Source organism: Lepisosteus oculatus, chromosome 10 (assembly GCF_040954835.1).
Source record: "Lepisosteus oculatus isolate fLepOcu1 chromosome 10, fLepOcu1.hap2, whole genome shotgun sequence".
NCBI classification, from domain to species: domain Eukaryota; kingdom Metazoa; phylum Chordata; class Actinopteri; order Semionotiformes; family Lepisosteidae; genus Lepisosteus; species Lepisosteus oculatus.
In genome coordinates this window covers 4,546,327-4,571,521 of record NC_090705.1, presented here as the reverse complement: position 1 = coordinate 4,571,521, position 25,195 = coordinate 4,546,327, and the positions used below count along the sequence as shown (strand labels likewise).

Below are 25,195 nucleotides of genomic sequence, written 5' to 3'. Positions count from 1 at the left end.
ATATTACCACTGAACTCTTTTTGAGATGCGCTAAATGGTTTTCACTGATCGTTTCATTCAAGAGGTTCAATAGTTTTCATTCAGGAATGTGTTTTTTTTTAAATTTAGACGGATTCGTCAATTTAAGGACTTCTCGTCGCATCAATAAGGAATTGCTCAATTGCTCAAATTGAAAACCTTCGTACTGTACCTACTGCCCCACATTCCCACAATGTCTGTGACCCTCCGCTCGTTTCCAAAAGCGCATGTGCTGATCTCGGAAGCTGCGGCCACAATGTTTGTGTGCAAAGGCGTTCAGCGATTGAATTTCACCCGTCAGCTCCGCCAGTTTCAGCCAGCTCCGTCGGTCCTCCGTGGAAGGGCATACTCGGAAAATGGCTCTCATATACACAAAGCAAGTTCTGCATGCGAAGAGTCTAATCATTTGATATTTACTGAGGAGCATTTCGCCTTGAAGGAGTCTCTGAGAAAGGTACGAGATTCACCAGCGCCGCAGTCATCTACTGCACGACCCAAGTTTGACTCTTTTTTTTTTGGTTTTTGTTTTGGTCCATGTCAATTCCAGTTTAGGTCCTGAACCTGTATTTTGGTGTAATCTGTTCGAAAGATAGTAGCAAAACAAGTTCCCAAATGCAAGTATCGTGTTTACTGGGTGAAAGGTGACTCATAGTTTTGCCCTTCTCTCAGTTTACAGCTGCAGCAAAACACGGACCCCAGAGTCACGTGATGGCCATGACGCGACATCGCTGTATTTGAGCTTCTCTCTCTATATTCTTCTTTATTCTTAATATTCTTAATATTCATGGACTTGAGATTTTAAACACACAAGGCAATGCTGGGACGGAGCAGCAGCTCCTTCCGCCTTTGAAGCGCAGCCGCAGTTCACCTTATAATAAACCAGCTGTTATTTCGGCAGTTTTGAGTAATGCTGTCATCTCAGCACTTTCGAATAATAAATATAATTATTATTATTGTTATTCGAATATAATATAATTATTATCACACCTGAAGAAGGGTCCACGGCCGAAATGTTGTTTTCTTTCTTATTTTTTTCAGCGTGGAATAAACCTATTGTTCCTAATAATAATAATAATAATAATAATAATAATAATAATAATAATAATAATAACTGTTGTTGTGTAGATTCGCAAAACGGACACTAAGTTTAAATAGCGTGTTCTTACAGTAATTCCTTGACTACAATAGATCATATTAATGAATTCCTAGAGCCTTTATGTACAGACTTTTAATTCTTTAGGAGTTTGCACTCGTCGATCTGTTTCCTTTCATCTTTTTTATAATGTCGTGTTACATTCTGAATTGAGTACAGTACACCGTACTTAACGCGTAAACGATCAGTTTTTAATTAGCGATCTGACAGTTCAGACTCTAAAACGACATCACGTAGGACACGATTCCTACAATGAAGTCCTTCGTTAAGATTTTGAATGTCTTAACCAGCGTCTCCTTGCGACACCTGTAGCGTGGTTGTCATGACCAGTATTTGCATTACATTGTCATCAAGATACTCTGTTTCCAAAGATTGGAAGAAAAATGCGGTTTCTTCGGTGCAATAAGTCTTGTTCTTGTGTCCAGTTAATTTAAAGACTGTTTTGTAATTATAGCGACGACGTTTGTTTTTGGTAATTCACTCCATACCGACTAGAAAATGAACAGAATCTTTAGGGGATTAAAGGAATTTACAGTGGTGGCTGGTGTTACAGAAAAACAGACAAGAGTCTGCTTTACATGTGCTTTATTCAGATATTGAAATAAATATTGTGAATAAATGGTAATGCATACAGGAATTAATAAAAAAAAAACAGGCTTCTTTCAGACTTGCCCTTTAAGCCATTTTGGGTTTTATTAGATAAAATTCCCTTTCCATAATCCAACAGCAGGTGAAGGGATTTGTGAAGTTAAACATACAATTGAGGTTTTCCAGTTTTACGTATCTATATTATGTACAAAAGCCTAGAGCAGATCCAAACTAAAGAACCTACATCATTAAAGACACATTTGTCATCTTCTGCTTTCCAGTTTCAGGTGCTAAAAATGAAAACCTCCTTTCCACATTAACAGTGAAATGGAACATTATCTGTTGTAAAGTGGAGGAGAGAGGTGCCCTTAATGCAGAAAACATCATCTTTTAAACTACAGTGCAGGGGGAGCCTAAATATTTCCATGCACTACTAGTTCCAAGCGACATTGGATTAATTCATGGGGAAAAAAAATGTTCACTATAAATAATAATGTTTCAAGAATAAGTTCTTATTGGTTCCTTCTGGCTGTGAAGAGGAAGAGAAGAAGAAATAAGATAGGCCATGTTAGCAAAAGATCTGGCCATCATGCAAAAGCGTGAATAGATAATGCCTATCAATACCTTGAGGAAAGTGAAAGCCAACTACCAGAAAAAATTCTATAGAGTAAAATCGGAGTAAGGAAATCCACTTCAGGGCACGTTTTATGTAATTATAAAACTATTGCAGAGCTCACTGAAGCTCAGAACCCTCAGGCAGTGTTTTAACAATGACACAGATTAAAGTGAATACACACTGAACTTGGGAAAAAAAAAACAGTACAGTAACCCATCCATTTTCTAACCACTTCTAGCAGAGGTTTAGTCTATCCCAGCAGCAGCAGGCGCAGCTGCAGGATACACCTTGAACGTGAAGCAGGTCTATTGCACATCACACACAGACACACATACTGTACTGTACACACACTCACACCAGGGCCAGTTTTCCCAGAAGCCCATTAACCTACCAGCATGTCTTTGGATTGTGGGAGGAAACCCAAACAGACAGCAATCCGAGGTCCAGAGCTGCATCCAGGGTGAGGCAGAAATGCTATCCACTGTGCCACTGTATAGGCCAGAAATGTAACTATCTAGAGAAAAACAAGCTGCACGAAAAGTGAATACAGCTTCATTTTTGTTCTTAGCAATTATACACCATTAAAATATGTTGCATTTATTCATTGGATTATGTAGAATGTTTACCTTTCATAATACATACACTGCTTTTTTTTATAAGGAGGTTTTGGATGGCCCACACCTCAATCCAACCTGCATATTTCTGAGCTTTCTCTGGTGCTGTGGTTCTCAGTGACTGTCTTTACATAGTTTGTGAATTTCTACAAGCCAGCTGCTTTCTTCGACTTATAGCCTTGAATTTGTTTTGAACTGCAGTTAAAATGGAATAAGTGTAGTGCCTGACTTTGAAGTCCCATACTTAAGGCAATGGGAAAGTCCGAAAAAAACTGCGCTACAAATACAAAAATCAGATCAGTAGAAGCTAAAAACTTCTACGGGGAACTTACATCATAGGATACTGAGCTATTTATGAGCAGAGAATAACACTCTGAATCTATGAAATCTGAAATAAAAATTAACTTTTGACTTTTCACGATCCTGACTTCTGAAGAGTTTCTTAGGCTGGAGGGCATAGGGGTTTCACTTCATATAATAACTGTAAAAAAACATTATTACATGTTACATGTTAATATAAATATAAACATGATTATATAAGAAAACCTCAGAATACTTTTTATTAATAGACTATCACACACAACAGTGAAGTCAGTTCTGTTAAATCCTGGGTATTGTTGTGGCTTTGCTGAGAACAAAAAAGAAAGGCATTAGTTCTTTCTAATATGAATATGTTTTGAAAGTTGATACAATATCGTCTCAGTGACAACATGTGCGCACAGACCTGACAAATAAGTATCAGAAGTATCAATTCAGTAAATTTGAAATTATAATTTATCGTTCAGCCTTACACTGTATTTGCTGTGTTGTGAAGCTTTATATTTATGGTGCTTAACTCCTTCGGTTGCACAAGTCAGCACTTTGCTTTCTGGTGAGCTGGGTCAAGACATGAACAGAAGATATCGGAAGGCAAAGATAAAAAGCACTCTGAAGGTTGGATAGAGTACACTACAGAATTCATATTTTTATTTCCAAATCTTTATTTATTATTATATTTATGTTTTATCTCAGATTATTTTCTATTGGTTGTTTTGGTGTTGATGTTGATCAGTGTAATTTTTTTTTACATTTTTTATTTTCCCTTTATCTTCATAGTTAGACGAACATTGATGCTTGCAGCTGTTCTGATGTTAAGTAAAAGCAAAGATTTTCTCCAGGCTGTCACATTGAAATAGCGTAGCAGCCTAATTAAATCTGCTTCCTTGTTCTGTTCTTGATTCATTGAACCTCCCTTCCTTTTTCAGTCATGGAATTTCTTAATCTGCAGAGAATATCCAGTATAGCACCACCTAATGCTCTCGAACACTGAGGAATGCTGGCCTGTTACTCCTGAAACCTGTGTAAATGAGAAGCTGTTTACTTTCCTGATTTGTCACTCAATGAGGCTTGAAGCTGGGGGGGTATTATACTTGTATTTACAGACGGGTGCTGCCAGATTTTCTTTCAGAGTGGAGCACATTTATGATGTAGGCCTGTGTGTTACTTCTGGAGAATGAATTTATTGGAGAGCTCTTTCCTTGATTTGAATCCTGTACAAGCTCTGAACTTAAGCTGTTTTCATGTAGTGAGGGGGGAGGTATTCAAAGTATTCAAATAACCTCAATGGCATGACTGATGGATTACCGGTTTTGCCCAAGTGGTAACGGTTAACAAGATTTTTACAGACATTTACGGTGTGAACATATAAGTAGACATTTACAGACACTACAGGAGACGTACTGTGTTATTATTTGAGAGGTGAAGTTGCTGTTCCTCAGGCTGTGACAGGAGATCACACACTGAGCCGCCAGCTCCATTGGGGTACCTTCCCCCTCGCCCAGTAAAACTGGGAGCTATTCTGGTTCTGGCAGCTGTGGGAATTGTGGTATTAGATTTGATATTTTAGCAAGTAATGTCTGTCTAATCCCAGAGTGTTTCTCTCAGTGCAACAGGGAGATGGAGTTTCACATGGTCTTCAGATACTTGTGAATGGAAGAACTAGGGGGGTGTTCAGTTGCTGAATTCACTATCTACTGGAGTCAGTTACATCAGTTAAAGTCTCAAAGCACTTATTTGCCATTTGGAAAATGTTTAAAACTCTCAGTTCCATTATTCTTTGCGTGGTTTGTTGGTCAAAAGTCTTAATTTTCCTAGGTTAATGGTTACAATTGAAAACATAAGTGTTTTTCTGACTACCGTTGGTAAATTGGACAGCAGGCAATAGATCGTATTTCTTCTAATAGTAACATTTTGCTTTACTACACTTTTCATTATTGATATAGTTAACAGTTTATTAAAAATAAAATGAGATTGTAAGTGCCAAACGAGCAGGGAATACTATTGATATTTTTTAAATAGCTTCAGACAACTTTCATTTTATTTTGAGGTGTTTTTTGTTAACAGTTATGATTATGGATGGTACTAATGTTCGCATTGTTCCAGTGAACCAATAAGTATTTTCAGTGACTAAGGCCAAACTCATGTACCCACTCATGAAAGGTCTGTTGAATGTCATGGCCATTAAAAGTGTCAGAATGTGAAAGATTGTTAGCTTTTGGATTGAAACTAACATTAATGTTGTTAATGCTTTAAGCTTAAATTAAATACATCAGTTGCACCTTAAATCATAATTTGGATTGCAGTATTTCCAAAATGTTGCCGAATGTTTTTATACTGGTGGCATGGAATGAGCTAAGGATCGAAGAGGCTGTTGTTTTGCAGTTTAACTCATCGTGTACCTCGTGCTTCTTTAAAAGTAAATTAAAATTCTCTTTTCCTGTGGCAACCCAGGATCTGTCCTGGGCGCATAGGGTACAGGGCAGGACTCCTTTTTTAGGATTTGTGCTACTGTTTCTAATCTTTAAAATCCTCATGCTCACCTATAAGGCTCTGCATGGCTTGGCACCTCAGTACCTGTCCGAACTTTTATCGCCCTACTCCCCACCTCGCAACCTCCGCTCTTCAAATTCTGCCCTCCTTACTGTCCCCCAAGCCCGTCTACATTGTATGGGCGACAGGGCCTTCTCCTGTTATGCCCCCAAGCTCTGGAACTCTCTCCCCAAGGATATCAGAGAGTCACCTTCTCTAAACTCCTTCAAATCCAGACTCAAAACCTTCTTCTTCAGAAAAGCCTTTACTTAACTGGTTCCATTCTTCACCCCTCTGCTCTTCTTAGTACCACCATCCACGGTCTCCTCTATTGTTATTGTTGAAATTGTATATTGTAATTGTGTCTTATCTTGTGTATTCTTCTTTTTTATTGTTATTGTCATCCTGTAAAGCGCTTTGAGAAGCCACCTTTAAAGGCGCTATATAAAATAAAGTTTATTATTATTATTTTTGGGTATATAATGTCTAGCTTTTCTCCTTTGTGTTTCCTTTCACCACTAATTGTTTAGCACTGCAGACCTGAACCCTGCTGGTAATCTCAAACCGATTCGACCTCTGGCTCCAGATAGCACATGTTCTTAAAATGACCAGCTGTGAAACGTCAAGTGGAATTTGACTACTGTGTGGTAGATTAAACACCAGGAATGACAATGTCTCCCCACTCACACCTGCTTTTATGCTTGAACCATGCCCAGTAGCAATTACTGTACAAACATTCGAGTATGCTGGGTAGAGAAAAATGTATTTGGTCAAGAATATTGCACACTGGCAGAGGTCACTGAAATCAACTTAATAATGTGACTGGAGAATTTCATTGCCTGCTTCAGGAGGTGATTACTACAGCTAAGTTTTATCCTTGAACCAATTGTATCATTTCTTCCTCGATCCAGTAATTTCTAAATGTATGTCTTTAAGAAACAGACATTAAAACATATGGAGAATTTATTACTCAGTTGTAGTAGAGTAATAGCAGAGCCCTACAAACATTAGTTCTTCCTAGAACTTTTATTAGATATTTACATTTTAACTTAAATATTTTTATCATTTTCTTTTGCTGTTTACTTTGTATTTCAGTTCCTTATTTTAAAATAAAGTAAAATGTCCACTCCAGCCCATGTCTTAGGAGATGAAACAGTGTCAAGTCAGGGGCAGCTCTCTTTTGCAGCCAAATTAGCCTTTAGACAGTTCTTCATTGAACCACTATGATAAACAGCAATTCCTAATTGTGCCATTAGAAATAAAGATCTGCTATTTTACTGTTTCCTTTGTAATGATGATGTACTCAAATGGTATTTTCCAGTTTGTCCAAACTTTAGAGTGTATGTCAATAATTACTGAGCCAAGATAAATCTAACATTTAGTGGAAATGAACAAATCCCTTCTCTCCCTATCACACACACACGCACAATTTCCTAAAAATCCTTGTTGTTCTAAATGTAAAAGTGATGCAAGAAACACAACATGTTTTGTACTTTGTACCCCTGTCAGCAATAGTAATGAAATGGGAATGCCGGTTTGTACAGGTGAAAGTAAAAACGCTCTTGACACCAGTTTAAAATAGCACCCTTTCAGCATAGAATAAAGCTCTTACCTGTAAAATTGTATAGGTTTCATGCGACCTAATCCAGGTTTTTGACTGTTATGGAGTACTATGATATTTTATGTTAGAAAGAGTCTTACTGTCCTGTGTCTGGATGTTTTCGTTATCTGTTACAGATCATTGATAAAGAGATCAACCCTTTTGTTGATGAATGGGAAGAGGCAGGACAATTCCCAGCCCACAGGGTGTTTAAGATTCTTGGCAGTGCTGGTTTCCTGGGGGTCAACAAGCCAACAGGTATGGAAATAAATAATTAAATCATAAAATAATAACTTTGGCTTTCAATCTCTTAGAGTGCTTGAACTTCTATAGTATGCACCTTGATTGAAGTAATTTTTATAATTTTCCTATCAATAAACTCTTTTAGTTACATAACACTCACTAATTTGTAGTATCCGAATGATAAAAAAATGCTAATGCAGTTAACTGTTTAATTAGTTTATTTAAGAACTTTAGTGGTTTGAACATTTATAATATGGCATCGATGTAACATTCAAGAAACCAAACCAAATGGAGGAATAAGCACAAAGTCTGGCTGTGGACTTTGTTGTATAAAATAAATGTTACCATTAAATATAGGTAATGTATGAATTAAGCTAAAACATAGTGTAAGTTTACCTACCATTTGCAGGTTTATTTCTAAATGTACAGTATGTATGCTGTATAGTTATGACGTTTTAGGACAAAATGGAGGTATTTGTGTTGCAGCAGGAGATAGTAATATAGCTTTTGCAGTAAGTATAGGAACAGCAGGACTGAGGAGTTTGTGCTGTGGAAACCTGCATCTCAAATCTGGAGGTCAGGCGAGAGCAAGCAGTGCATTAGTAAGTGCTGACTATGTGAGAAGAGTATTATCAGATCACAGGATAATACCAAGGGACAGACAGGGCTGCTGAAGGTGTAAATTTACTAAAATAACCATAGTTAATCCCGTCATTCACAACTGCCCTTAACAGCATTGTCAGAGTAAATTACTTTTCGCAATGCGGTTGTTTTTTAAGAGTCATTCATTTCCAACATGGGGAACCTTTTCGCTGACTGGTTCAATATTTCTGCTGTAGTATGTTTGTGAGCAGGCTGGTGTGCTTGAAACATTGGTTCTTAATCATTTCTATAGCTTCTTAAAACGTGAGCTGGATGCAGTCAGGACTTAACTGGAAAAGTATCCATCCACTACAGAATGCATGCCTTTCTCCACAAATGTGCCTATTTCTAAGACATCGGTTGTTTTTTTTTTAAAACAGTACTATGCTTAGTTATTTTAATACTTCATGGTACTAACTTTCAATTTTTGATGTGTATGATACCATTGCAGTAGAATAAAATGAACAACATTTGTGTTGGTGTTAGGACATGATTATGCAGACAACATACATTGACATCTTAGATGGATGGACTTGAACTGAGTGATGTTTGAACTGAATGTGTTTTAACCAACCCTGCTTTTGTTAGTTTTATTCCTAGAAGCCTTTGTTTCATTTATACAATAAAATACGTACAGGTCAAGGGCGATAGTGGCCTTGTATTCATTACTATTTAATTACAATTGAACTAATTACTATTTCATTACTATTTAATGAGTCTATTCTTGAAGTTGGGGAGAAAGCAGCAGTGTGCAGGGAGCACCATTTCACAGCCTTGAAGACAATAACTAAAAAGCTAAATTAACATTATTCAAATTAAGATTAATTAAATTGACAATACAAGCATAAGCAGTTCTCAGGTTCTTTACTGACCCTTTTGGTTCTTTTTCTTCTTAACATCATATTTTTGGAACATCACGTTTTATTAACTGGAACCTCTCTTTGTTCAATGCAGTTCATGTTATTTCTCACCCCTGCTGGCAAGCAATTGTCTTCCTTCATTTGTCATTGTGTTTGGCTGTGTAAGAATTTCCTCTGTCAACCCAAATTTCAGCGTTTTTCAGAAATGACCTTTAAGGGTGGTGAATATCGCTTTGGAAGGTTTGACATGAAAATTGACTTATTAGTCAACCAAATACCAACTTGTTTATTTACCTTACACTCCTCTGGCAATTCAAAGCGCTGTATTTTGCCAACAATGTATGAGTCTGCTCAGTATAATCACAAAGGATTGTGATACAGTGTTAATGGAGTTTATGCTGTCTGTTAAGACTTAATGGAAAAAAAGGAGTTTTTGACCATTCACCGAATTTGTGTTCACTCATTTAACAGAGCTCAAGCTGAAAAGCCTAAAGTAGTCCAAACATAAATTGTGTTATCTGAAGAGACAATGGGAATCAGATAATGGGCGGAGGGTGACACTGTAGCTAAGGATTTGCACCTGCAGCTGGAAGGTTGCCGGTTCAAATCCCGTGGCCGGCAGAGGAATCCTACTCCGCTGGACCCTGAGTGAGGCCCTTAACCCCAACTGCTCCAGGGGCGCCATATAAATGGCTGAACCTGCACTCTGACCCCCAGCTTCTCTCTCCCCGTCTTTGTGTCTCATGGAGAGCAAGATGGGGTCTGCGAAAAGACAAATTCCTAATGCAAGAAGTTGTATATGGCTAATAAAGTGATCTGATCTGATAAATCACAGTGGATCTCTGCTTGTTGTTGTTTGACTTTTCCAGTGCAGCGTTAACCTACTCCAATTCCTTGCTGGTCATGCAAATTTGTTAGAAGACTCGAAACAAATACAAGATCAAACAACTGATATTTGTACCCATTTAACATAGAAACACTAAAGTGATGACACTGGTTCAACTTTAAAGCATATATAGCCTTAATAAAAAAAAACTTATTTCTAAGGATTTCCCCTCTAGGGCAATTCTATGTTTTCAGCACATGTTTTGTGAGATGACCAAGCTCTTGTTAGAATGCACAAAAAAGATTAAAAAAATATAATTAAAATATATAGCCAGAACGCAAATACATTTTATTTCCCTTGAGATTGTTTTAACAAACTTCAAAGTAATCAATAGCTAACCAAGCTATATTAAAACCAGTGTTCATCTTTGAAAGAACAGAATTAAATAAATTATCATTGTATTGTATCACCTGAAAATAATGCAGCTGATTTAAAAGTAATTACACCGCTGAGTGAACATATTAATTCATTTAAATTTTAAATGAAGAACATTTTTTTGTACTGCATTGTGAAACTAAGCATTTTCCCCACTTTATTTTTTTTTTCTGATGAATCACATTATTTTTGCAGTAATTAAGTGGATTTCTCTGGTAGCAATTAAGGGTATTAAATTACATTTGAGCTGCCTCTTTACTTCTGCTTGCTCAGTGGAGTGTCTGTACACTTGTATATTGTTGTAGCGAACAAGCAGTAGTTTATTATTTGTTAACACTGAATTGCTTGTTTTTTAATATGATATTCATTTAGCTCAAAAAGCAAGTCACAGCAGGGATTCAATTTGTGATTCGACGATCGTAGCATTGATTCATTTTCCAAAAGGGAGCTGATGAATATTAAAATATTTTCTAAAACGATACTATGTAAGAGCATAAGGTGGCATTTTGGTTAGCATTGCTGCCGGGCCCTGGACACACTGGTAGGTTACGTACTGGGTCAAAAGATGTACTGGGAGGTGAATTGGCTTCTGTAAAGTTCGCCCTGGTGTGAGTGTGTGCATTTGTGTCAGTGTGTGCCCTGACATGGACTGGTGTCCTGTCCAGGGTGTATCCTGCCTTGCGTTCATTACCTGCAAAGATGGCCTGTGGCAGCCCCATTACCCTGTCTTGGATGAAGTGGTTGGAAGAGGGATGGAAGCAACATCATATGGTCTATAATCCACTGAAACTTGACGGTTCTATAGTGCTACACACAGACTCGGAAGAAAGATGACGTTTTACCCAACTGTAGATAAAGAATGTGATGAAATACTTCTGAAGATACAGTCAAACCCCAACAGCGCAATTGTGATAAAGGAGTTATTCTTTCTATCCTTGGATAAGGTGTGCTTATAACCTGGCTGTGTGAAGGAGGTAGTTTGAGGTTAGTTGTGATGAGTGTCAGAAGAGGGTGAAGGTGATGGAGCTGGGCGTGATGAATGAACGCAGAGAGAGTGTTGTGGTTCTGAGGACGGCAGCTGTGGTGGTGCAGAGGATGGTGATGGACTTCAGGGTGTTGAATGTTGGGAAAGGGTGGCAGTGGAGAGAGTGAGCATTGCCAGGAGAGAATCACATGGAGGGTCCATACTCATATACTCCTGTGAGCTTGGATTGGTCAAAAATGGTCTTTTGTCTTCGTCCTGAACTTTCATTGTGACCTACAGTTGTCCAGAACTGTGTCTTTCATATGCTCAAGCATAATTTCATATTTCATTTCAGGTTTTATCATTTTCTAAGATACAGTATCATTGTATTAACAGTTGAAACGAAGCTAGGAACCTACTATGATAGAAAAGAAACAGGAAGTAATTTATGAGAGAACTATGTTCTCTTGTATTTGTGGAATGCCATCACTCATAATTACAGTATCTTAAAGTTTGCGAATGTGAGTTTTTTTAGAACAGTTTTCCTTCCAATTTACCTTGATTACTTATAATCATCTGTATCAAATGCATTACATTTCCATAAACCGTTAATGATTACATTATGAAGAATTAATTTCAACACAAAATGATTAGATTTTAAAGAGGGTTATAAATTATGTATATGATATTAGCACTGTATTTTCTGAAAATGAGATTTTCTATGGAGGCTTTTAAAAAAGCAGCTTAAAACTGTATTACTTATGCCTTTGCACCAAAAAAAAGAGAGAAAGTCTTAAGTGCTTCTTTGTAGTTGTAATACCCCGATCACAAAGTTGATGCACTATTGAGGTCATCAAGCCAGCGATAACTGTCATCTAAGGTTTAAACTTTTGTATTTGAAAAGTCGGTGGGGGTTTGTACACTTATAGTACATGTACACTGTGTTGTGGGTAGAACAGACAAGATGCTGACAGGAGAAGAAAAGCACTCTCCCTTTTCTGTATTTTACTTCAGATTTATGACGGACCCAAAAACATCCTGGTAGGCGAAATAGGTTCTGAGAAAACTGGTCCTGGTGTGCGTGTATGTGTGTTTGTGTCTGTCTGCCCTGCGATGGGGTGGCCTTCCGAGATGTCCCACCTTGCACCCACTGCTTGCCAAGATAGGATCCTTTCCTTCCAGGACCTGAGCTAAACAATAAGGATATAAATAATCCAGCTGTTAAATTATTGATCATAAATATGCAGTTGTTCCAGGTCTTTATGGATTGATGACTAGGGCTGACCTATTAAAGTGCTGGATGGCGGCTCTTTAGGACCAGGGTTGGCCATCTCTGAAGCAGATGTTGATCTTTCCCTGCACTTGTTTCCCTTTGTGTTTGTGCAGATGTTTTCTTAAGGCCTGACCATCACCCTGTGTTTCCTCTCAGTTACAGCGTGACCTGCCTTTGTGCTCACTGTTGGAATGTTCCATTTCTGTTCCTTCTGGTTTATCTCTGCAGCTACTTGTTTCCATGTAGCACTGATGTCATCTTTGACCTCAGATTGTCTTGTTTGCTTTAATGAACCTATCTGACCATATCTTATGACCAATTTATAGTTCTAGACTTTTTTTTTCCTAAAAGGTAAAAGTAGCATGGCATATCATTTTGACCCTTGTTTGCACTGCGCGTAAGGTACGATTGCTCTCTTTCACGATGCGCTCTCTTTCACGATGTCATCTTGTGCGTGTGTGTGTGTCACCATTGTGCTGCAGAGCTTTTTATGATGTCGTACTCAAGAAATTTATTGAACTTAATGAAATAAAAAAGATAATAATGTAAATAAATAAATAATTATAACTGTACTGGTAAGGCCACTATTTAAAAAATGAATTCTTTGCTTGTATGCTTATTCCTTTAATTGACTTTTGCGGTCATTAAATGAAGTTCTTAACACAGCTCTGAATATGTTTTATAAAATGCTGGGAATTACATATGGAGGTTTTAGCAATAGAGCTGTCAAATATATAGGAAAGAGGTATAGGAAAGAGTTGTGTTATGTTATAAAGACCTAAATGTATATTAAGCATCAAAAGAAGCTTGCTACTTCCATGCAGTAAACAAATTCATGCAATTATTATCATGAAATGAACATAGTTTTTTAACAGCTTCTCACTGACCTCTTATTTAACAAACATGACATGAGTCAATTACTGTAATTTTGTTTATTTAAAAAATCCCATAGACAGTTTTAATCAAGAAGGACTCTCTTGTGAAAGTTACAGGCTACTGTAGTTGTGTGTGTGTGTGACTTCTATTGCAATGAGTGCAGTCTGTACATCTGTGATGCATGCTTTGTATCAGGTTGCATTCTGTCCCATACCTCTTAATAATAAGCAGAATAAGCATGGATAATTTACTGGTCTCTGAGTCCCTTATACCATGTCAGCCTAGTTTATCCCAAAAATATTCCAAGAGACTCAAGTCTGTCAAGTGGGGCAAGTGCATCCAGTCACATTCTGATCACAGAAGAAAGCCATTGTGACATGAGCAGCACGAGGATGTGGGTTGGCCTGCTGGTCCTGCTGTCACGTCAGCGTGAGCCCACAGAAAGGGTAGAGAGACTTCATCACTGTAGGGCCACATAGCTGGGCACAGCTTGTCACGACATGGAATTTCTCAGTGCAGTGGAACTGGCAGTGTGGAAGCAATCACGGAGCTGGAGCAACATGCTGTATCAGTCTAGGCGTTGTAACTCATCGTCACCCAGATCGCAGCTCATCATTCACAGATCGTGTTTGACTGCAAAGTCTTGTATGCCCGGCCTCTGTACTGATGGCACAGACGTCTTGTTCTCTGGATAATCTGGGGACAATGGTTCCTTTCTCTGTTTTGCTGTATTGATTTTAATCAGGCTTGATATTCAACAAGTTAAATCGTAACTCATAACCTGAGCCCAATCAATGCTCTCATTAATTAGGTGACTTAGTGCTTATGCAACAGTCAAAGTCTCTCAAGCTGATTGCAGTCATTAAGTATCACTTAGTCAAAATGATGCCAAAAACATTTACTCGCTATGCAAAATCCATATGCTTTTATTTTTCCGGGAACATCCATGCATAAATAAAGTGATAATTTTCTTCTGACGCATCTCGTATATTGAAGTCCACCTTCCAGGCTTTCTGAAGAGAGCCAATTATCCCTGAGCCAATTTCTTTGTGATATTTTAGTGTGTCCTTTCATGAATGAAATAACGGATTCAGTAATAAATGGGGAAAATGATATAAAATGTGCTTTTTTTATAAAAAGGCAATACCTTTTCAAATATGTTAAAATAACATTATCATTGCGGAATTTGTCCTTTTTGACCTATTATGAAAGCATCCATTAGCTTAATGATTTAATAACTTTAGCTTGCTTTAATAAAACATAATTAACAATTGAGACTCGTTGCTCTTGTTTCTTCAGGCTAGAAATTATCCTTAAATCTGAACCACTGTATTGCTTTAGTGGTCTAACCATACGTTTCCCATTTTAAGTACTCTTAGAGTGCATTTACTGTGCTATTTAAATAGATGTGCTTGAATAAAGAGCGTATTGTTTTTTTTTCCCCAGTTTTAATTATTGAGCAATTTCTGTGAATGAAGAGAGATATTTAAGATGCTTAAAGTTAGAGCAAAAGTTTATTGGATCCTCTGCTTCATTTTCATTGTGACACATGTTGTAATCATTTCTCTGTGAAGAGATGTCCGAGACATCTGCAGACAACAAATCTTACTTCTTTAACATCTGAAGGTGGAACTTGTGTATTAAGAGTGTTTTTTGATGTAAAGCACCTCAAGGATCTTTCTTAAGTAAAGTAATAGAATAGAATCGCAAGCTCAGTTTTTGAACATGAGAAAAATACTGTAAATAACTTTGACCGAGGCAAGTTTCTAAATTGGCCAGTTTGGAATGGACACTTTTGAAATTCCTAAAGATGGGCTGAAGGGATGGAAAAAAAAAACAAAAAAAAAACAAATGTGTAAAGAAAGCTTGGTCCCTATGTTCATATTAAATTCCATCCGTGCTGAACTGATGTTATATGAAACGGAACATTTGTGACCAATTGAGCAGTTAAGCATGGGAAAGAGTGCAATATGGTATCTAGGCTGTATTTTTTATTCTAGTAAAGAATGCTGCAGAAGTGTATTTTTTAAATATTTTTAAACGTTTTTTTCCAGTAAAACTCTTTTTTCACGCACAGAGTATGGAGGACTGGGCCTGGACTTCAGCTACAGCGTTGCGGTGGCTGAGGAGCTGGGAAATATTCGTTGTGGAGGGATCCCCATGGCTATAGGAGTTCAGTCTGACATGGCAACACCAGCACTGGCAAGGTATAGGCAATGTGACAAGTCAAAGATGCTTTTATCTATTATTCCTGCAAGACAACGTACCGGAATCCAGTCTTGAGTGAATGGTTGAATTCAAAGGTTTAAGCATTTTGCAGCTGTGTATTGAATCAAAGTTGTGGCTGAATTTTACCTGGTTCAAATGCTGTTTGACAACAAACAGGTTCTTGCAATAAATGGCAATCTCTCTTATGGAATATTTTACCTTTAAGATTTGGCTCTGCGGAGCTGAAAAAGGAGTTTCTCACGCCAACTATAATGGGAGATAAAGTGGTTTGCCTTGGTGTGAGTGAAGCCGGTGCTGGCTCGGATGTTGCAAGTAAGTTTTGATGAATAATTTTCAGATCATTTAGTTTCAATATGCTGCAAGCCTGAGTGGCTCATAACAAGAGCTTTTTATTCTCCTATTTCTACATCGGTGATGTTGCCTTTTTTGTGCATCAAGTTCATTAAGCGCATGTTATCTGGAAATATTTCCTGGGATATATAATGAGTCATAAGAGCATCTAGAGTGTTTTGGTTCAGTATTTGCATTACAGATGCCTGGCAGTTTGAAGATAAAGCATTGTGTTGCATGGGAAGATGTGCTGGGCATCATGTGAAAGGTTTCAAACAATAGGAGGACATTTGTTCTATCTAACAAACTGTGTTTACGTGCAGAATATTATAACTAGTTATAAAGTCTGCAGCTTGCTTTGGATAAAAGGAATGGCCAAATAAATTGATGAAAAAACATAACATGTTTTTAAATAAAGAACCTAAAGGAGTGTGAAACACTTAGAAAAGTCTGGACTGTATGCATGACTCAGTTTTGAACTGGCTTTGTGTCTTTACAAATGCACAATGAGCATGAAGATGCATTTCAAATCTGTTCAGGCATCAAGACTAAAGCTGTGAGGAAGGGTGATGACTATATAATAAATGGCAGCAAGATGTGGACTACAAATGGGACACAAGCTGACTGGATGTGTCTTCTGGCAAACACCAGTGATGGGCCACCCCACAGAAACAAGTCCCTGATCTGTCTGCCAATGAAATTGCCTGGTGAGAAGGAATGCATCGTCTTACCGCCGTAAAGCACTGATTTGTCTGTTTATTTAGTTCTGTTATGCATGATTTTATCATAACACGTATTTTTAATGATTCAGAAAAACTTCTCATTTTAGATTTGTTTCATGAAAAAATCCAGTAAGGCTCCTTTCTAAGGCACCTAATTTTCCAAGCTTTAATGTACATTTAAAGCCATGTTAGGAAACATTTCATAATGAAAGGCAGAACTGTAAAAGGGCCAGATTTCCCCTCTAGGCAAGATGCCAATGTTATTCATTTATTATGGAGTGCACAGTTTTCCTGAAGGAAAAAATCAGGAGGGTTGTAGGCGTTTCACATTTTACTCATGCATTCTTTTGTTTCCCACAAAGGGGTTCACATAGCTAGAAAAATCGAGAAAATTGGAATGAAGTCGTCAGACACAGCTGAGGTCTTTTTTGAGGATGTCTGCGTTCCTTGCAAGTACCTCATTGGGGAGGAAGGGATGGGGTTCACATATCAGATGCTCCAGTTCCAGGAGGAGCGAATGTGGGGAGTGGCCAACAGTAAGCTACGTCAACGTCGATCCAGCCGTGGGAGTGAAGAGCTCTGAGTAGTAATTTAGTCAAGTGAATAGCTACTCTTCCCGTGTATTTGACTCGTTTAAGATTCCCTTGTGGTCATCATTGATGAATCAGGGGGTCTGGAATGCTGTCATTTCTGTGGACAGGATACAAGACATGGAACCATTAAGTTATAGTATTTTTCACAATATACAGAAATCTGTCTGCTGACTGACTGAGATCTATTTTTTTGCTCAAAATAAATAACTGCAGGGGCATTCAGAGTAGGCATTTCTACAGAACAACACCATGTGTTGTTTTCCAGTTAATGCTTAGTCACATAAGCCATGTGAAACTAGTAATATTTCCATTAATATGCAACAAATGTGTATGCTTTCCTTTATCTAAGAAATAATAATTTTGTCAGAGAACACTCATCGCCTGTGGAGTCATGGCTGATAAGGAATTGTCTTATTTATTTGAACAGCCTGATATATACTGATGGAAAAAAGAAACGCAACATTTTACAATATAATGTACTGTACATTCTACATCTCTGTATTAAGTCAGCAATAGCCTGGTCTTCAGCACACAAATTTAGTATAGCAAATTCTGACAAATTGTTCAGGGTATGCATTTTGCTGGACTAAAATTTTTCACCCGTTTTCTCGTGTGTGTGTGTTTTCTTTTGAGTTTTGACTTCAATGCAGAATGTCATTCAGGAAACCATCGAATACACCAAGCAGCGCAAGATTTTCGGCCAGCCCGTCCTGCACCACCAGACAGTCCATTTCCGCTTGGCGGAGCTGCAGACGGAGGTGGAGCTGCTGCGCTCTCTGCTCTACCGTGCGACAGGTGGGGACAGTGCAGACCACATGGCTGTTTCCAAGAAGCTCATTCAAGGCTGGCTGTCCGGTTTCCAGCTGTTACCCTGAGCATTTCCTTGGGAAACTGCAAACACCTGTTCTTGGATTTTGTTGGCTTATTTCATCGTAGAAACTGATGACCAACAGCAAAATGATGTCATCCTGAAATGGCTCACTTTGACACATTAATAATTTTGTGATTCTCAAAAAAAAAAAAAGACTTTCTGTGTAGTGTGCATTTTTGTTCTTAGAGCGTGGTACCTGATTTACTGGTAATGGTTTTTGCCTTGGATTAACTAAATGGTGGCAAATTATTTCTTACTTTGTCTCTGTTCTTACTCTTCCAGATCTTTATGTGAAGGGCAATGATGTCACCAAACTGGCATCTATGGCAAAACTCAAAGGAGGTCGTTTGGCTCGTACTCTGAGCGACAGTTGCCTGCAGTTCTGGGGGGGAATGGGATACACCAATGATGTTTTGGTCAGCAGATTTTACAGGTATGTTATTAGGTAGAACTTTACAGATGGTGCTATAATGTAGTGCTGGGCAGACTATGATGGATTAATCTGACTCCCACAGCATTGAAAACACTACTGATTTGATGTCTTCTTAACTTTATAGTGAAAGAGAATTAAATCAAGGCATGAAAGAAGACAAAAGTAAAAGCTGATGGAGAGCTGAATTCAGACTCTCCTAGATAATGTGGGGTAGATTAAAAAGGCAAACAGCGAAGAGTAAAATTTAAATCAGGAAGGTTATTTTACAATTGTATGATGCACTAGTAAGGCCTCTTTTAGAATATGGCATACAGTTTTCATTTTTACATTATAGCAAAGATATTCCTGCTCTGTAATCACTCCAGAGAAGAGCGGCGAGATACATTCTGGGACTTAAGGGAATGTCCTACACTCACAGGCTGAAGGAACTTAACCTTTTTAGTTTTGAAATGATAACCATATGTGGGAATTTGATACAACTTTTCAAAACAGCCAAGGGCACTGACAAACCAGCCCTCCGAAGGGCATCTTCAGAATGAACAGTGAAACAATAACCAGAGGTCACAAGAGGAAACTATGGTAGTGTGTTTAATATTGAGAACGGGAGGCATTTCTTTATCCAGTGGTTTGTGGGAGTAAAGAAGAAGCTAATCGGTTATGTTGTAGAAGCCAATTCCCTGACTTCTTTCAAGAAACAACTCGATGAGATGCTAGGATCGGTTAGCTTCTAACTACTTAACAGTCTAGATGGGCAAAATAGCCTCCCTTCATTTGTGTGTGTTGGTATGTTGATTAGTTTCTGATTCTTTGATAAATGATGAAGGATATGATGAAACACAGCAGATTGATGATGAAAGTAGAATTATGACCTCTGGGAATTAGCAGCCATAATAGAGTATCTTTTGATGTATACTTACTTTCAATCTCTAAAACATTAAAAAAAGATGACTCATAAGTTTGGAAAAGCAGGCTTTGGAGGAATTAGGCAGCGAAGTGTGAGCAGATGGATACAGAATCAACTGAAGGATGGTCATACTTCAAAAACATCATGCTAAAGGCCCAAAACAAATGTATCCTTAAAATAATAAAGTAAATGTCTAGGGAGGTATGACCCAAATAGTTTAATGGAGATATTGAGAAAAAATTGAACAGAAGGGAGCACTTTACAGACTGTGCAGAAGGGCCTGAAATTTCAGAGACTGTAAAAGAGCTTCAGGCGTTGAAAATATATTACAGACATTAGAATTGCCAAGAGGGAGAAAAGCATATTTCATTTGAGATAAAAAAGTGATGCAAAACATTTCTTCTTTTACTGTAACAGTAAATAAACTGTTAAATACCTTACAACCTATTAGGAATCAGTTATATTGATATTGATGGAGAACAACAAAATAAGGCAAAGATCTTAAATTGATTTTTCAACAGGTTTGTAGATTAGAGAATGTCAATAAAAAGCTCCGTGTTACAGAAGGAGCTTCATCTGGGGCTGGAATGGCTAGAAGCCAATACACCACCAATTCCTGATGCTGTTTCATACTCCTGGAAATGAAGAGTGCTATTCATAGACCCCCTAGCAAGGATATTTTAATTCCATATCTTAATCCACAGACTGGAACATTAAAGATCAAGCACAAATTTAGTAAGGGGAGCACAGAACTGCATCAGGAAACTATATCACTAACTTTCGCTGTAGGTAAAGATTTGAAAATGAAAATTAGAACTAAATGGCAAGAATATGTATAAAACAGTGAGATTTTAGACGATAGCCAATGTGGACTAAAAAAATTAAGGTCTTGTTGAACTTTCTAGAGTACTCCAAAAAGCAAGAAGGATAGTACATAAAACTAAAGCATATGTTGTGATGTCATATAAAAGGTTGATTTTCAGATTTAAAGCCAAGCCATAGTTCCAAGATAATGGATGTATGTGAATCAAGAGCTGGTTAGCAATCTGAAAACAACATGTCATGTTAAGAAGCACAACATTTAATTGGGCAGATATACAAGCACTGGTGTACCACAGGGATCTGTTATGGTCCAGTGTCAGTGTCAGTGTCGGTCTATTGCTATGTTTTGAGAGTGAGCTAATAAAGAATTGTAGGTTTTGCGAAATAAGCTACCACTTTGTGAAGAGTACATCATGTGGATATTGTAGCACTTGTTCAATCAAATGCCTTTTGATGTAGTTGTATATTAATTTTTAATGTTCATTATGCTTTAATTGTGTAAGTAAAATTAGGAAATGTCATTTCTGATAAATAAATAATCATGGCTCCTACAGTATGCTGATGCCTAATATTTGAAGATTACATCATAATTCCTCCTCTTGCACTTATAATAGGACCTGCTCTAGATGTCTAGAATAGTTGGTAAGAAATGGGTGGATTTTGCAGCTGTTGCTCAAGATGAAGCATCGGGAATATGCCAGAGAAGAAATATGTTGACAACAGGAGGTGGAGGGGTCAGAAGTGGGGCTTTTGCCAGCAGAGGAGGTGAATAGGATGATGTTGATGTTGCGGAATGGGTGCAGGTTTTGGCATTTCTCTGATATCTCGGCTCATCTAAACGTGGCTGTGCAGCCGACACTCGGATTGCAATTAGAGTTAATCTCCTCATTGCTGACATCTCACAATTCTTCTGCCTTTCTGTCCTTAACAATCTTGCACAACTGAGGACTGGGAAGTTGCCAGTGAAACAGACCAGGGTGCGCAGAGCATTTTGAAAAGGTCTTTTTGCCCCTACATTAGCTGAAGCCATTTGTTTTATTTTATTGCTCAGAGGCCCGTTGGAATTTGACATTGCTTCACAGGAGAGAGGTTTGCCAGCTGCTTGCTCTGCTCAGAACAGATTTGAAGAGGATCTCCTTTATGTTTGTGCAGTGGATGAAGGCATCGTCAGCCAGCTGTAGAAAAGGGCAGTCCCGTGTTAGGACAGAGCTTCTCTGGCGCTGATCTTTGTTTCTGTTGTCAGTATGTTGTCCAGTCTACACAGAACATTCCCTTTCCCTTTAATAGCAAGCTTAAAAAAAGAACAAACATAGCTCGCGGATAGCAACCTCACTGGAGAAGTGTCAAGTGCTTGTAACTCCCCTATTTCTACCATCAAAGCATTTCCACAACATATTGTTGCCCAGGCTTCATTAAGTAAATGTTCTTCAAAAAGGTTACAGATAAGAGGAGCTGGATAGGCTCCAGTCCTCCAATGGCCCTGTAGTATACTAGATAAAGCAGTTAGAAAATGGATGGACAGACAGATGAGAGAAAGCCATTTGAGCCACTTATTCCAAGTATATTAAACACAAGTTTATTGTCTTTGTGTTTAATGTGTATTTCTTTCTAAACAAATAATTGTGGCTGCAATTGGGGTTGTCAGAGGGCTTCAGCATCCTGTTAATCTACTGTAGTTAGCACACCACTGCTGTAATCTCATGTTTGTTAACTGCTGAGCATGAGTAAACTCATGCTACTCTGCACAACACCAGAAAACTAACTTAAAAGTGCAAAAATCAGTATTAGTATTGGCATGTGCAGTGATTAGTTTTTACTCATTTCCTTTGTTAAGGTCAGTACTATTTTACTGAGGTGGTCCAGGGGCTGTGTTAGCAGGAGATTCCTGGTTCACTGCACTGCACTTTGATTCATCAGGGGTCATCCTGTGCAAAGAAGAGGGAAAAAAAACAATTCCTGTTTGAAGAATGTGACCAAAGCACAATCCCTACTTCATATATTGTCGAAAATATGACGCATTCATATGTTCTTACTCAGCAGCAGTTCATTCAGATTCTGTTCTGCTCCTTACAGTGTTGCACATGATGGACAAAGAGGCAGAAAAATGCAGTGACATCTTTAGGAAACTCATTCAATAAATCCTTAAGTCAAATCCTTTTTATCAATTATATAGGGAATGTTTTGGTGTGGAGAAAGATTTTGGCAGGGCTCCTGAATTGGGAACAGGTGTGCAAGATACACAGTGGCACACAGGTATTGTGGAACATTGTCATGCATATGCAAAGTGTACTCCCAGCCCTATAAAAGCAACACATCACTATACATTTACTGTTACCATGCCTCCACTGTTGCAGGAACAGCTATTCCAGAAAACTGCACTATTTGAGCAGTGAGCAGTAGTCTATTTGCAGTCTTTTAGGAGGACCCTTGCATGAATATGTGAGACCACAGAGGAGCCCTGCTACCAGTGCCTTTTTACTCATCGTTCACTGTTAGTTGATCCAGGCTTAATAATAGTCTACAAAATACTCTTTTTCTGTTTGCAGTAATATTCCTTTAAATTAGAGTAATCTCTCTCTATAGGAGTTTTAATTGTAGTACTTCCTACATGTTTTTTTATTTAACAAGCAGATTTTCACTTTTATCTAGTATTGGCTTGTGTGTGTTAAGTGCATAGAGTACAGGATAGGACCTAATGTTTATGCATTTGCTTACGACTGCAATGATGTCAGGACTGCACTGTAATAAAGAGAGGAGTGTTATTGTTTTCCTAGCTATAGTTCATGCTTCAGCTAATGACTTTAAGCACATTACTTGAATGATTAACCAGGAATTGTATTGTGGTCATACCTAGGAACCATTCTGTGCTGTATTAAGGTGAGGTTTTGTTGTTTATAGGAACATTTTTTAAATTAATTTCCATCATTTCACATTCCAAGCAGGTTTCGAGGAACAATTCAGATCATATACAATAATCCTTCGTTATTAGTTTGATTGTGGAGGTGTACACCTCCACACCTGCTGGTTTTTGTTCCAGAATAGCTCTTAATTATGCAATTGAACCCTTAATTAACTTAATAGGTTTTGATTCAGCTGTTTGGTTGCTTTCTGCTTTTAAGCATGTTAAAGGTCACCTTTTACACTATTCATAAAATAAAACGCCAAATGTCTGTGTAGAAAAAAAAACTTAACTAGCTTAAATTATAGACTTCAATTAGTAATTAAGCTGAGCTGGAATGAAAAAAATACAGATGTGAGGACCTGCAGGATCGGGATTGGGAATCCCTAACCTAATGCATGGAATATTAAATATGATTACATAGGTTACAGGATTTTGAAATGAAATATCAAGAATGGGATATGGGTGATGGAAATGCATTATGTCTTCATGATACAGCACTGATCACATTCCAGACTGCTCAGGAATGACAGTGGCACAAGTTTGAGTTTTCCTTTGTTCATATCATGTGTATTTTATTTCACTTTTAAAGTCATCTTTTTTTAAGATTGTATGCTGAATTGTCCCTAAAACACAATCTTCTAACCTATATGATTATATAAGAAATGTATTTCCTATAAAAAAATACTCTACCCAGGCTCCCATTTCAGAGAACGGGTGGAATACACTTTCTGGGGAAATCACATGCTTGCGATAACAGTTATTGATGTACCGAGAGAAAATGACATTTTTCATAAAGCATTTTTGTAGACAAGAGTCTGTTCATTACATTTCTGCCGAGTTTCAAGAAATATGGAAGTGTATTATTTGTATACATACAGTCCAATTTTTCATTCAGTGCAGCAGAAAGTTGAAAAATGAGTTTTGTGCCACCGTGATTTGTGCTCTGCAGTGCTTCTGTCCTTTTTGTGAAGATGTAAATGATGTGGAGTAGATTTGATTATTTCAGATAGAGAACTCCTACAGCTATAGTTACCTGCTCCTTTGAAGTGGCTTCGGACTGCAGGAAAGAGCAGGCAAAGCGAGGAAGAATAGAACAGCGTTCTGTAAATGAGAAGATCAGAAATGATAACATTGCAGTTCGAATTTATGAATTTGATTTCATCCTTGTTGCACACTGCTGACGCCTAGTGGTGTGGCATATTATGGAACGACAAACATTGTAAAGCCACAATTTTAGAATTCTCTGTTGTATTAAGTTTTGTTCAGAACTACAAATTCAGAGTACATTTTTAGCCTCTCAGGTTTTAAAGAGCAAATGTACATTTCAGACTTGACTGGCAGAATTGTGTAAGTAAAAAGTTGCTGTTATAATTGAATTTGTCTGCTTCATGCAGAGACGCCAGACTGATGTCTATAGGAGCCGGAGCAGATGAGGTCATGCTGTCCATTATATGCAAGTACATGGACACCCTTCCAAACAAGAAATGAGTTCGGTCAGCAGAAACTACCTTCATTAACAGTACCTCCAATGATCTCCTTTGAGAAAAAATGTACTTTTGTATAATGAATGCAGAAATGTACAGAATAAAATTAAGATGCATTGATAAGCGGACAGTAATGTTTACTCATATTTAATATCAAGAAAGGAATGGGATTCGTTAGAAAGATTAGTTAGAAAAATATTGTTTAAACTGTGCCTTAATTTGTCCACTTATCTTGCATTTATATTAATACAATAAACTTCTAAACCCAAAGGTTTTGTTTATTATTCATTTACAATTTTCAAACTATTCAGATAATTTAATTACCTGGGAAATAGAAAGTCAACATATCC

General features: G+C 37.7%; 1 protein-coding gene across 1 annotated transcript; it reads left to right on the top strand.

The window, feature by feature from the left end:
• Positions 1-196: 196 nt before the first annotated feature.
• On the top strand, positions 197-25,115 carry LOC102688921 (probable acyl-CoA dehydrogenase 6). Its single transcript, XM_006636163.3, has 9 exons — positions 197-472; positions 7,574-7,694; positions 15,633-15,762; positions 15,990-16,096; positions 16,654-16,821; positions 17,199-17,372; positions 18,063-18,224; positions 18,583-18,733; positions 24,756-25,115. The coding sequence occupies exons 1-9, from the start codon at positions 212-214 to the stop codon at positions 24,847-24,849; spliced, it is 1,368 nt and encodes a 455-aa protein (XP_006636226.2). The 5' UTR covers positions 197-211; the 3' UTR covers positions 24,850-25,115.
• Positions 25,116-25,195: the final 80 nt, after the last annotated feature.

What these genes read in the sequence shown, in the direction of transcription:
- LOC102688921 (XM_006636163.3), top strand. Translation starts at nt 212, where the DNA reads ATGTCTGTGACCCTCCGCTCGTTTCCAAAAGCGCATGTGCTGATCTCG. An exon ending in AATGTGGGGAGTGGCCAACA is followed by an intron (nt 17,373 to 18,062) that starts GTAAGCTACGTC and finishes TTTTCTTTTGAG; the next exon opens with TTTTGACTTCAATGCAGAAT. An exon ending in TCTGCTCTACCGTGCGACAG is followed by an intron (nt 18,225 to 18,582) that starts GTGGGGACAGTG and finishes TTACTCTTCCAG; the next exon opens with ATCTTTATGTGAAGGGCAAT.